The sequence below is a fragment of the Toxoplasma gondii genome, chromosome X (genome assembly GCF_000006565.2).
Source record: "Toxoplasma gondii ME49 chromosome X, whole genome shotgun sequence".
Classification (NCBI taxonomy): Eukaryota; Apicomplexa; class Conoidasida; order Eucoccidiorida; family Sarcocystidae; genus Toxoplasma; species Toxoplasma gondii.
Window position 1 is genome coordinate 1 of NC_031478.1, and position 14123 is coordinate 14123.

The 14123-nt window shown below is 50.7% G+C and overlaps 1 protein-coding gene across 1 annotated transcript; it reads right to left on the reverse strand.

The window, feature by feature from the left end:
- Positions 1 to 12198: 12198 nt before the first annotated feature.
- On the reverse strand, positions 12199 to 12618 carry TGME49_200700 (Toxoplasma gondii family C protein; the record flags this gene model as incomplete). The annotated part of the gene is made up of 1 exon (XM_002372016.2): positions 12199 to 12618. One exon carries the CDS (start codon positions 12616 to 12618, stop codon positions 12199 to 12201), a length of 420 nt encoding a protein of 139 aa, XP_002372057.2.
- Positions 12619 to 14123: the final 1505 nt, after the last annotated feature.

Sequence of the window (14123 nt, forward strand, 5' to 3'; positions counted from 1 at the left end):
GAATATATACATACAAGCATCATTCCTCCTCGTCCCCTCTCACCTTCTCCTTCTGTTGTCAGCAGCAACAGCCGCGCCGCAAACCGACTGACCATCGACATGCGGCGAACCACGTTTCACTCGTTCCTCCAGGTATCCCACACTGTCACACCGTCCTGTTCCCTGTGGCGCCGCCACACGCAACGCGTCGGTCCTTCGTGCCAGACTGCGGCTGGACATCTCGCGTCTCTGAAGCACGGCTTACGTGCTCGTACCCGCCGCCCGATCGTCTGGCACCCCCCCAACACATCTCGTCGCAGCGTGTATTCCAAAACTGGTCTCTACTGTAGTGATCGTTGCGTCGGACAACAGGACACGCCTGATCGCTGTCGCGTACCTCCAGTGCCTGCACACGCCCAACCATGCCGCAACAGCACTGGTCAACGACACGTACTCCAGCACATCTCACCCGTCCCTGAGTCAGCACACAGACTGTCATACCCGCCCCACGCCTCTGGTGCCGCGACCGACCAATCGTACCCTATCGGCAGCACCTGTGACCAAGTGATATCGGGTCTCCGGCTCGAGCGTGGACCACGCTTCTTGCCTATCCTGGGCACGTGATGCCGCCGACGCCAGGCTCCAACACCTGATCGCCTGGTCTCCACCCTCTGCGCTGTCAACTCCCTGTGACCCTCTCAGCCAAACCCGTCACAAACATACATTCATGAATATATACATACAAGCATCATTCCTCCTCGTCCCCTCTCACCTTCTCCTTCTGTTGTCAGCAGCAACAGCCGCGCCGCAAACCGACTGACCATCGACATGCGGCGAACCACGTTTCACTCGTTCCTCCAGGTATCCCACACTGTCACACCGTCCTGTTCCCTGTGGCGCCGCCACACGCAACGCGTCGGTCCTTCGTGCCAGACTGCGGCTGGACATCTCGCGTCTCTGAAGCACGGCTTACGTGCTCGTACCCGCCGCCCGATCGTCTGGCACCCCCCCAACACATCTCGTCGCAGCGTGTATTCCAAAACTGGTCTCTACTGTAGTGATCGTTGCGTCGGACAACAGGACACGCCTGATCGCTGTCGCGTACCTCCAGTGCCTGCACACGCCCAACCATGCCGCAACAGCACAGGTCAACGACACGTACTCCAGCACATCTCATCCGTCCCTGGGTCAGCACACAGACTGGCATACCCGCCCCACGCCTCTGGTGCCGCGACCGACCAATCGTACCCTATCGGCAGCACCTGTGACCAAGTGATATCGGGTCTCCGGCTCGAGCGTGGACCACGCTTCTTGCCTATCCTGGGCACGTGATGCCTCCGACGTCAGGCTCCAACACCTGATCGCCTGGTCTCCACCCTCTGCGCTGTCAACTCCCTGTGACCCTCTCAGCCAAACCCGTCACAAACATACATTCATGAATATATACATACAAGCATCATTCCTCCTCGTCCCCTCTCACCTTCTCCTTCTGTTGTCAGCAGCAACAGCCGCGCCGCAAACCGACTGACCATCGACATGCGGCGAACCACGTTTCACTCGTTCCTCCAGGTATCCCACACTGTCACACCGTCCTGTTCCCTGTGGCGCCGCCACACGCAACGCGTCGGTCCTTCGTGCCAGACTGCGGCTGGACATCTCGCGTCTCTGAAGCACGGCTTACGTGCTCGTACCCGCCGCCCGATCGTCTGGCACCCCCCCAACACATCTCGTCGCAGCGTGTATTCCAACACTGGTCTCTACTGTAGTGATCGTTGCGTCGGACAACAGGACACGCCTGATCGCTGTCGCGTACCTCCAGTGCCTGCACACGCCCAACCATGCCGCAACAGCACTGGTCAACGACACGTACTCTAGCACATCTCAACCGTCCCTGTGTTGGCATGGAGACTGTGTTCTTCTGCCGACACATGTTGTCGTTCCACAGAGTACGTCCGCAAAGGCTACCAGAATGACGCAGGAGTTTGCTGCTTTCGTCGCGGATTGATCGGACCTGTACCCGTGGCAGAGCGCCGCTGACGCCGGGCGGATGAATCTCAATGCGTTAGTTTCATCACGAGTAGTCTCCAGATGGTGTCAGTATTATGTCAAACGATAGAACACGCCTTGTCGTGCTCGCGTACGCCAGACGCCTGGCGATGCCCCGCCATATCGCAGAAATAAAAGATGAGACGGAGTCGAGCACGTCTCACTTGTTTGTGACTGAACCCCTGACTGTCATACCATACCAAAACGTGTAACGCTTTCACACGCAACACGTCGAACATTCGGGACAGAGTGAAATCGGATCTCTGGCTCGACTACGCACTGGTGTATTTGTCTGTAGGGGATACTCGGTGCCTGTGACACATGCCGGGAACGTCTGATCGCCGAGCCTCAATCTCCCGTAGTTTCAACGTGATCTGATGTTGGCATCGAGCCGCGAAAGACGCCTGTTCGTCCTCGCCTACATTCGATGGGCAATCCCAGCCATACCGCAATGTCACGTTTCATACCATACCAAAACGTGTGGCGCCGTCAGACGCAGTACCTCGCATTCTCGTAAGCGAATGCAGTCGGATCTCCGGTTCGGAAGCATATTATCGTAGGTGCCGGAGCGGATCCACAGTACCTCTGACGCGACCCCAAGACGCCTTATCACAGCGTTCATCTCATGTAGTATCTGCGCGGTGTGAGTTCTGGACCACACCTATCCGCACGCCGCGGCTTCCCAGAGTGTCATACGGATTGGTGGCTGAGGGGCTTTGCAGCACTGTCGTCCCCTGAAACCTTTGATGACGTTATCACCGGCCGAGAACTGGGGTTCATCAACTCACGCGCGGGGCGCCCGTCCATGACTAAACCCGTGGTGGTGGCAACCGAGCAAGTTGCGTTCTTCTCCCGCAGACGCGAACGTGAAGAGCAGCTCATCTCCCTCTCACAACAAAGCTACGCAGTCTCCAAATGGTTGTTTTTCCAAGAACCCACAGAATCATACACAAGTGATCCGCTCCAACAACTCGCTGCGCCTTTATAAGACATGTTACTTCCAGCTAGGACAAGAAACCCCTCTGCGAACCCTCCTCCCGTCGACGGCAGTCGCCGATGGAGATGTTGGTGACCGTCAGATTTTGGGGTTTAGCGTTTGGCGGCAGTGCAGCGACTGACTCTATCGCCATCTCCGCTGTTTCTATCCATAGGTTAGGGAAGCAACGTGCGATCTGGTCCGAGGACAGTCGGAAGAAGCACCGGTTCTGCGTTATCGGCTGAGCCTCGAGCTCTGTCAAGATAGAATTTCAAAATTTTGCATCACAGAGTGTGGTTGATGAAGCGAGGGAACGAGTGAACATGAGTATCCAACGTGGGTGTGCTGGTCTCGTGAGATCCCGTCAATGGTGCAAGTGACGCCTATAGCATTGACCGATATGAGCCTTCAGGTTTTCGCGGCGGAGGAATCCTGATGCATGATTATCAGAACAAAGTGGCGTTTCGAGTGGCAGAGCCATCAGTTACTCTTTTAGCTATTCGATACTGACGAATATTCCTGCAATCTTTTTCAGCGATAGCAAACAACCAGCATGCGCAAGCCACCACGAGGTGGGTGACTCAGAAGGCAAATGCTACAAAGGACATATAAACTGGTCTCCCCATTTCAATGTCTAGCAACTCCCTGGCAGTTCACACAGATGTGATGACCCCACAGTCTGTAGCAGCGTTTCTGCGTGTATTGTTCGGGCATCAGTCAACATGGTTCCGTTCGTTCCCATATCATGCGATGAGACAGTGTGACGAAACCTGCAAATACCTCTCGCGACCAGAAACCTCATATGGGGCCACTTGCGACGCTAGTTCAGTGAGAGGGGAGGAAGGTGGAAGTGTCGATCGAACTTGTTTTTTTTTGCAATTGTGTGAACCCTCTGTCCAGGCTATGCAGTTCCGTCTAGTCTCACATGCATCGGCGTAGTTCGACCGAAACGTGAAACTGACACCGTTGTCCTCTAGGAGAAACCACATGAGATGTTGCATCTGCTCCAGCTTACACCACTACAGCCCAGCGGCGTTTCGTGGTTGCATGCGCTTACCCTCTATGACGCAGGCAAGGAGCACGCTGCACAGGAATTTGAGGTCCGTCTGACATACTGAGACACATGCAGAAACGAACCCACCTCCTTTTCGGTGATACGTTAGGCGTTGGAACACTGGCAAACGGCATATGTTAAGCGGAGTCCAAGCGGCACCCACACTGTACGGCGTATGCGACAAGCATTCGATCCATTTCCAATCTGAATATACACCATGGCTTAGGCAGTATTCCGTGGCGTTGTTAAGCCCCTTTAGTGCACTTGGGCTCCTACTCAACGGTGTATGCATAGCTTGCAGTCAGTTTTCCTGGCAACATTTTGAGGGAACCTCTCTGCCGGACAGGCACACAGGTGACGCCTCCCACGGGGTAATGTGCAGCAAATTGGGCATCCAGTTTGTGGAAGCCTTCTGGTGGCTCATATACCTGGAGCTGTGCCTCTTTCAGAGAGTGCACATCTCAGCCAGCTCCATAAAGGTGGTTCCACGTTGGCAGCTTCCGCCTGCATCAAAACTTTGAATCTGTGATTTATACATGGGGGATGGTTTCTCTTGAGCAGGTAGATAAAGGACGAATAATGTTGCAAGTACACATCGAGAGAAATCCCATGCCGCAAAAGACATACGTGGCGGCGGAGATCGGCGAGTCCGGAGCTCGGAAGAAGCCGACCAACGTGACGCACAGGGCACTGCTCACTGTTTTTTGTGTTACGTAGTGCACTTGTTCAGTTCCTCCACACCACCTTTCGTTGACACTGCAACGACCACTCTGCAGCAGAACCTCTCGAGTTTTCCTTCTCGGCCTTCCTTTATGGATACGTACTCGTTCTGTTCGTCCAAAACCTTTCCGTTTGGCCAAGGCCAGGCGTCCTACATGTGAACAAATCCATCCCACTCACGAGCTTACGAATTGCGTTGGTGAACTCAATGCTTACTATCTGATATAGAACGGACCCCATTGTAGAGTATGAGCTTAAATTACGGAGTCGATTAGGTACACACCGCGCACGCGTTAATTATGCCCACCTGTGCATCTAAATTGATATTCGAATATACGTGATAGTCGCTAATTTCCCGGCTAAGCCAACATCACAAAAGTTGCGACGGGCGGCCGCAAAAAAGCTAATGTCGTTAACAGCTGTTGGGGTACACACCACTGCTGCTCCCCGATAAGCACGACAGATCTTCTGTGCAAAGTGGCTTCAAAGCGCAGTGTACTCTCAACAACAGATCATGTCGCAGTTGTGGCGGCGCCATGACACAGTCACCCTAAGCATTATAAGCGAGCACCTGCGGTGCGACAACATTCGACGCAAACAGGTGCAGCTCCACTCATTTACTACACGGCGAACTATTCCCGAAATCGACGTTCAGTAGATTTAAGGAACAGTGGCTGCTGAAAAACGCTTGAATCATGCAACACCAGCAAGGCTGACTGCGCAAGAAAGAACCGTGCTCACATGGAGACGGTTCACAGAACACCTCATAATTGCACTCTGTATACAGAGCAAGACCTCTGCCCCGAGTCAACTTGATTTCTTTTCTGTGCCTTTTCTTGTGTATACACATGCAGATTTGCCCTTTGCTAAGGAATCGTTTTCTACATCGTAACTGAGGTTGGGTGTTTGACGGACCAGCATTAACTGGGCGATGAAAATATAGAAACGTTCTGCAGTCGCAGAAATACCGCGCGTCGATGAGCAAACTGCGATGTTTTTACGGAAAAAAAGTACGCGGTATCCTCTGGGTCAATGCTGGGTGTGAGATATCGTACCATAATAACCTGAGCCGGTTGACATCCGAGAAAAGGAAATTCCCGTCGTGGTTATTTGCATTTAGACCTCCCCGTTTCAGGATGTGTTCGTGGTCCTTGTTTCGCCGATGCAGGTGACCTGGGTCATATACAGCCACGAATAGTGTCTCCAACATTTCCGCGGTGACAGTGTTAAGATAATTTCAAAACCACACCTGTTACGAACCAACATGCGACGTTAAGGAGAGGACAGTTGGACGAGGAATGTGCAGTGAGCAAGGTATGCATTAGCAATTAACAGTTTCATTCCGAATATGACTTTTGCTCTTTCAATGAATTGCCACAAGGTCCTCGAGAAAAGTGCATTGGTCCCTAAATAATATATTGCTAATCGCATCACACACCCGCACATTATATTGAGGGCGCACATCCACGAGAGTAGACTTTGTCGGATTCCAAGCTGGGACGTCCACGAGATCGATTCATCAAAGACAAGTCTCACCAGCGTCTGATGCAGAGAAGGAACCACCTTCGGGGATATCATGAGAGATGAGCAAGAAAAGCAATGTCTCAAACAATGATGGCCAAATCACCGCATCATGTCTTCGTATCTGAAAATGCAGAAACAATCCCTTAACGCAAGTGCCGCGAATTCAACGGTTTTTCGAGGATAGCCATGATATCATTCCGCAGGCGCAACCGTGTTTTCTTGTTTCTACTTTGGGCGCTTGCAGCTATCTCCACCGGCTCTATCCATCTGAAAAGAAACGCCAGTCACCATCCTACCACATTGTAGCTTTTTTCCTACTCTCTGTCACCTACCTCGCAATTGCGGACCCGGTGCACGCTTCACTCCCATTCGTGTACGTATCCATCAGCATGGGAACGGGACGTACGTAAGGCACACCTATTTCACTTACCAGCTGCGACGACAAACACATGGTCAACACTGTGGAGTACTGTATAACCAGGTATTGTGATACAGAAACGAGGCGTATTTGCAGCGCACGCTGGCCAACGAAACGTACCGTCTGGAAAATAATAGTAACGGCACCTGCCGACCCATAAAGCTGCGTATGGCACATCAGTGCATTTCTGTAGAGCGGACACAAATTGGTGCTGCATCTCAGGGGCGCACAAAGAAAAACAATTTGTGGGCCGCTATAACCACACGAAACGGGACTAGGAGTTTACACTACTGATGGGAAGTAGCAGGGGGAAAACATCAGACCCGTTCACGTCCCGACAGAACGTGTGGAAGACTCTAGATACCGCGATGCCCCCTGTGTGCAATAATGGTAAGCGAGAGCTTAGAAAAAAGGCTTTGTTATCGATGCTTCGGATGGATCAGTCTGTCGCTCTTCCAGCACATCACGCGACTGCTGAACAACAGCGTCCGGCAACCTAAAATGTCCAGGCTTGTATTGATCCTATTCATCCGTCATTTATGCCGAAAACACTACCTGCGATATTCCTACCACCGCCTTCTCAGCATTTCTGTTACTTGATGCATGCGGTCCACATTCTCAATCATGATTACGCATGACAAAGTGCTGCAGAAATGCCATTACATGTTCTTCTCTAGCTCAGGGGACAGCGGTTGGCTACTCACTGCCTACGGAGGGGCACAGTAGAAGCAGCAGGTGTTCCGTTGAGAAATCGTGATGAATAGCTGAGGGAGAGCGTAGCAACTCGTACAATTGCGCCACCACGTGTCGTATACCAAATAGGCCAGTGCCGCTGGTAGTAGGAAGGCTGGTTCTTTGTAGCTTCCACAAAAGATGAGATAAACACGTGAGTGGTGTAAGAGGTGATTCCGTACCACCAAGATGTGTGCACAAGGAGTGTATGAGCTTTAATTTAGCAAAAGGCACAAACGTATCAAGAGAAACAGCGTGGAGAGAAAGCAGACACTTCGTTTTAGCGTGCAGTCACATCACTGAGCGAGTTGAGCAAAGCCTTGCTAAAAAACACCGTGCTTGAGTGCCGCCGTACTAGCTGGAAAAAACGTAAGCTCGCAGCATGCACCGTCACCAGTTTGTTTTGTTATACACGAAATGCGAAGGTTAACAAACCGGCCAGCCTAAGTCAGAACGGACTCCAGACGCGTGTCGGCAATCGACAAGCCACACTTACGGCCTTGACGGCAGACAGAGAGAAAAAAGAGTTGTTCGCTTCGAAATTAAAGATGCCGCTGCGATTCATTCATTATCACAGAAGCCAAATGCGACACCTGAAGGCGCTCTGGTGATAGTGTATTATATCAGTGTCTATTCTGATTCTCTGGATATCCCGTGTCTATTCTGATTCTCTGGATATCCCGAAATATGTGTTCTAAATTTGTCATTTATTTTATTTCGGTGTAAAGTCTCAAACTTGCGCGTACAACCTTTGGGTAAGCAAATTCCGTTCTCACGCGAGGTCTCTCATGAATAGCGGGAACGAAAAAGTCATCCTCAGAGTTATTTCTGAATACGGCGGCACGTCCACATTGGCTAGCTCGCAGCTTCATAACCGAGACCTACCATCCGCTGCAACAGTACGTCAGGACCAGTAATTTCTTACAGTGGAGATACCACATTTCAAGGTAGACAACCAGGGATTCGCGTGGGAGCAGACGCACAACTGGCAGGGCGGTCTTGGCGCCACAAAACGCTCTACTATAATGTATCTGTGCCAGATTTCTTGAAAAAGAAGGGCTTGAGGCTCAACACAATCCAGCAGACGATAGAGGCTTACAATCTGCCAGTGTATACCCCGGAAAAACGTCACGTTGACCTCATTGACCAACATTAGATATCCAGTCGCGTGGGTGGCGACATGGTTTGTGAGGCTAGGATGTTGCTAGTCGTGTGCATGGGCTCAGCGCTTACTGCCTGATTGTAAATGACGAAGAGTCAACGGAAACCAGTTCTTTCCATTTCATCATTTGCTTTGTTCTTCGACCTGTTGCTACACGGCGAAGTTAAGCAGAAGATGGGATCGTATCACGTCAGCACTGTTTCGCTCACGGCCTGCACCGGTCAGGAGAAATTGTGCGACGCCAAGATGTGACTCACGGCAGTTCGTTGCAGGCACGGTGAAACATCAAGACAAATGATCAACAATCGTCCGGGTTTTCCAATGAATGCTACAGTGGCACCTGAACAACTGGTGGCTCGATGTAGAAGCGAAATGCAGTCTTATCCGTCGGTATAGCATATCAGTGCGCAGTCACTGCACCCATGTAATCGCGTACAGTCTTCAAGAACACATGAAAGGAAGCCGTCATTGTCAATATAAATCGAGAAGTCATAGAATAACAATTTCTACAGCAAAATTGCCGACAGGTTCCGTAACATAACAAAGCAGCAATCTGTGCCCCTATACGTGACTTGAGCATGTAGTACTTCGCACGTTCATCGGCAAAAGCACACAGTTTGTGATGATGACATCCCCCAGCATCCATCGTTTTTTTACAGTTGGAAGTTCGGCGTCACAACCGCAAGAATAGAGAAACACGTAGTGCGTATACGAAAGATGAGTACTTGTATCCTTTTTTCCCGCTGACATAGCAGACCGGATCACTGCTGCGCAAAGCTTCCTTGTTTGAAGAAGTCATCGGGAAGATATAAGTGTGTTTCTGCCGTGACACACGGCGAAGGCAATGGGTTACCTGCCGTGTACGATCAGAATGGTTTTCACTGACCTCCCGAAGCATGATGAGACACGTTTAATGATATATCGTTGCATCCTTCTGTGCACTACTCAATTTCCAGTTACCGCATGTTGACGCAACGCTATGCTAGGCTACGTTCCTTCAGCGTACCCATTGCACAGGTCGAATGCAGAAGACTTGCTACTGTTCCCGTTTCAGGTTGAGGTGGTATGTCCCGTCCGTACAGTGATCTCAGCTCTGCAGCAGCCCGCTGCAGCCTCGGGTCGAGTGGCTCTTTTCGTGCGTGCTTACGATCTGTATTTTAGAGCAGGTTGTACGGTGTGGCTGTCAGTGCCAACGTCCGTCAGGTGGAGAGTAGTGAAGTCGAAAACGCTAACGGATGCTACCACTTTAGTCTACCGCTCCCAAGTACGGGACATCTGCAGATTGGTAAGCGGCACCAAGGTAAACTTTTTGCTCACCTTCTTCGCCTTGAAACACCAGCCCGAGCGAGATACAACGGAAGCCTTCTGTGTCCTTTCAGTAGAAAGCGTTTACGCCGTGAACAACGGCGAGAGCTCTTCTGCGTAGGCAGCTAAGATAGCCTGAGCTGCTCGGCAGCCACCTACCGGATTGTATCCGTCTGAATCATTTTCGGTTCGCTGTAGTTCATCGAGAGCTTTGCGGTGTTGTTCTCACGGGAAAACTTGGAGCGGTTCGTACCCCCAGCAAACGCACGTCCTTCCAAGTGTCTATGGTGTCCGTAGACACAACTATATGGCTAATCTCATGACACTTTGTACGATACCCACGCCGTCGTATCTCAAAAAAACAACTAAGAACTCACATTCTTTGACTCATAAGTGCAACAAAGCTGCTGCAGCCATTGCACAAAGGGCGACAACGAATGGGTGGAGACGTCCAGAATAACCAATGAACGTCTTTTCACCTGAGAAAATACACACCTGAGTTTGCAGATATTGGAGATAGCTCAGAGGAGGTCGCGCTGTGACGTCCCTCAGCAAGGTATGTTCCTCTAGTCCAGTATCGTGTCGATGTGAAGACGTCTATTGCTACTTCGTTTACCCCCAAAACAGCATTCGCCATCGTCGAATGGCGGTCATGAAAATGAGCATTCAAAGTCGTCTGCTATAGCTTGCGCGCCGTCTTGCCTAATTGAGACGCCACCTTCCTGGACGGCAGGTGCCTTCGCGCGAGTCGACAAAAACTCGTAACGATCTCCCGAGTCTACCATTCCCCGTCAACAGGAAGTGATGCTTTAGTAGCTGCCCTTCAGTCACCGAAAGGCGAATTTTATTGGTGAATCAACAACTGCGCACGAAATGTTCATCATCAGTAAGTACGCGCTCGGGGCTTGCATCGTGATATCGAACACAAACACAAGCTGTATAAAAGATTGTCGACACTAAGATATTGCATTTGATGACGAATTTCAGGAAAGCGTGTCTGCACAGAAAAAACATTGATTTATCAGTAATGTTTCGTCAGCACGTCACAGCGTGTGTCCTCACAAAGGCTGTGGTTGTGTGTGATAACGGACTGACACCAAATCGTCTTACAATCTTCCATGTCAATTGGAAAATGCACGTTCGACCCTTTTCCGGAACAAAACTAGCGGGAGGCTATTTGACCTTTTACACTGCAAAAGTGATAATTAGTACTGCGAGGCCCCCTGCCTCCAAAAGGATGTCATACGGAGAGTGCTGGCATGTGCGGCTGTTTTACCCAACGCGTGACAATCCAACGAACAGTCAACTGACCTTGTGACTCACAGTTGCATTTTCAATACCATTTAGTAACCAAACTCGATATACGTTTTCAGCTTTGACACTCGTCGAAATGGCTCCAGCAAGCTTCTGCACGTTTAACTGTGCCCAGCTGGTTCCAATGTAGATTTTAGCTTCGGGAATAGTGGGATAAGCAAATGCACTCGCAAATGAAGAGCGACGTATGCCACCTATTCAGCCCGCTGCGTGTGACAAACCAGGTTCGGAAGTGACACGCTTGTCAAAGCGCCCCCATTGTCTCTCGGAGAGATTAACCGTCCACACCACGTACCGCCAGAAGCTCCGTTTCGGCGTCGAGAGCGTGGAATATTTAGAAATGTACAGAGTATGCTGCCCATAAATCTCTTGAGGGCTCTAAGTGTACACCTGATCGTTCTGCCATGTTCGCACCATTATGATAGGAACAACACAAAACCTCTGAGTACTTCTTTAGTACAAGAGTCGTGTTTCTTCCGCTCAGCGTTCTTGTGGAGGCATCGTAGATCCAGTCAGCTGTCTACGAGTGTTCGTCCTTCTCGTAGCCATAGTCACACATACGGATGTGGTTTCCGGTGGAGCCTGTAATTTAATTCGAAGAAACGTGACGGGCGATGTGCACAAGGCTTGAAGCATTCTTCATCTGAATGGCGGAACCACATTCGTCAACGACTCCCGTCTTAATAACCGATACGGCACTCTCACAGTGCCCAAGTAGCCACAGCAAGACCAAGCAAAATGAGCCTGATACGGTTGACGCTTGAGCGGTGAAGCTGCGATTGATCTGAAACTCCGAATCAGGAAGACGGTACGACGACACGCAGAATCACATTGTTTTCCAGTGAACAGCTCCAGCTTTCCCAAAGTCGTCTTGGAGCAAAAAAAAAATTCAGAACCGCTCTCTTGTGTTGGAGGACCACAAGAAGCCAGGTGGAGTTCTGAGTACACTGACGGCGTGCCTCTCTCCACTATACTTCCGCGGCACCGCCGTATACTTCTGTAGCACCGCCGCTTCCTTCAACCGTAGTGCGGTCTTCTGCTTCTATCGCACCGCTGATCCCTTCAGTTGGGTTGCCCTCTTTTACTTCTGTAACACCGCCGCTCCCTTCAACTGTGGTACTATCTCCTGTTTCAGTCCATCTGTATGTATCACTCCAATCGGTATCAGTCTCACGACCGCTGACGGAGTCAGCCAGGGCTGTGCAAACCCGACATGCAAAACAGTCGAGAGAAACTAGTGGTGCAAGAACCATCAGAGGGAGCACAACCGAGAAAAGCAGTATAGGCGAGTCATGATGGAACAGCAGCCCACGTCTCGCCTTCAGTTGAGAGGGGAGATGCCACCCGGTGGAGAATCCTGAACGTTTTTTTTCAACCATGCTCTCCATTGTCTTTTCACCGCTGGTTACCTCCGGAGATCCGACGACCCTATCGGGTGTAGGCGTCGTCGTTTGCGCTGAACCTCAGCGGCACGACACGGGGAAAACAAGCACAGGCTCCTGCTTTGTTGCGAAAACGGTTCCGAAATGGGATGATTGCACGAGTATCCGTAGAGATACAAGGGAAAGTGGCTCGCTCACCAGGAAAGCGTTCAGTGCTTTTCAATTCATGAAACACTTCTCTGCCGGCAACATCGCCTACGAGGGATTGAGTCAAACCGAATGACTTCGTCTGCCCTAATCATTTAGGCTTATAGAAATCCGCAGATGGTTTTGAGGTGAGTACTGCAAATATGATTAATTTCCAGATGAACACCCTTAAGTGTGCATGTATCTCCGTCCGGTCAACGGAATGAGTGCGAAGTTTGCGCTGTCCTGGAAGCAGCAACGAGTGATGCGGCCGCACACAGCGTCGAATGGCTGCTGGCCCCGGCGGGTGACCGAGGCCCCATGGGCCCCGTGTCCGCGTGCTCACACGTTCGCGTAGAAGGCACATGCTGTGCTCCGGCCAACGACAACAGAAGGCAAATTGGATCTCCTCCAGCATTAAAACAGCTGAAGAACAAAGAGGGCGGCGACCTGAATCGGTCTGGAGTCTGGTGCAAAAAGCAAACTGTCCGATTCAACATCAGAAAAAGCGACAGATCCTTTGTCTACCGTATTCCAGTGTAGTCACTTCGTTTCACAAAGTAGTATAGGCATGTGTCTTGCCATTGATGTAAAATATACCCAGATAGTGTTTTACAGCAGGCCGCAACCATCACATTTGCTCTTTCGATGTGTGTATATCACTTCACTACCCATTTAATTGGTTACCCCTTAAGGCAGAAAGCTACGCGAAACGCGGAAGCAGGACTTCACTGCGCTGAACCAGTGCAGTAATACTGCACCCATCAGTCATGATAATTGAGATAGCTCCATCGTATACGACTATATGCTATCCTAATGGAGCATGTGCGGATGACGATAATTCAGTGTTCGTCCGCAGAAGGCAAGGGGGCTTCCACTACTGATGGTAACAACGTTCGGAAATTTGTTGCCTCCATGAAGCCAAGACGATACCGTTACTTGAAAATGAACTCCCTTCCAGCTTACTGCGCGATTGAATGACTGCCGAGCAGTCCTGTCCAGAACGTCTGACCAAGATAGAAAGCAAGAACCTCTTTGAAGTCGAAGCACGTCCATGGAAAGGACGCCATCCGCACAGTTGGCCGTGACGCCAGCCGTCACAGGTCCAACGTTGTACGAACTCTTGTAAGATTGATGTCTCGTATCCCATCACTCATTGCGGGCAAACGCAGCGAGACATAGAAGGGTTCCGTTTTAAGAATTTCGCAGAGCGATACCTATCTCTAAAGTATGTTCAGTCGACACATGAAACAGAATTTGAAAAGTACCTCGATAAACGCAATGATATTTCACGCGATAATCCTTGTCGAATACGGTTTGTCTGC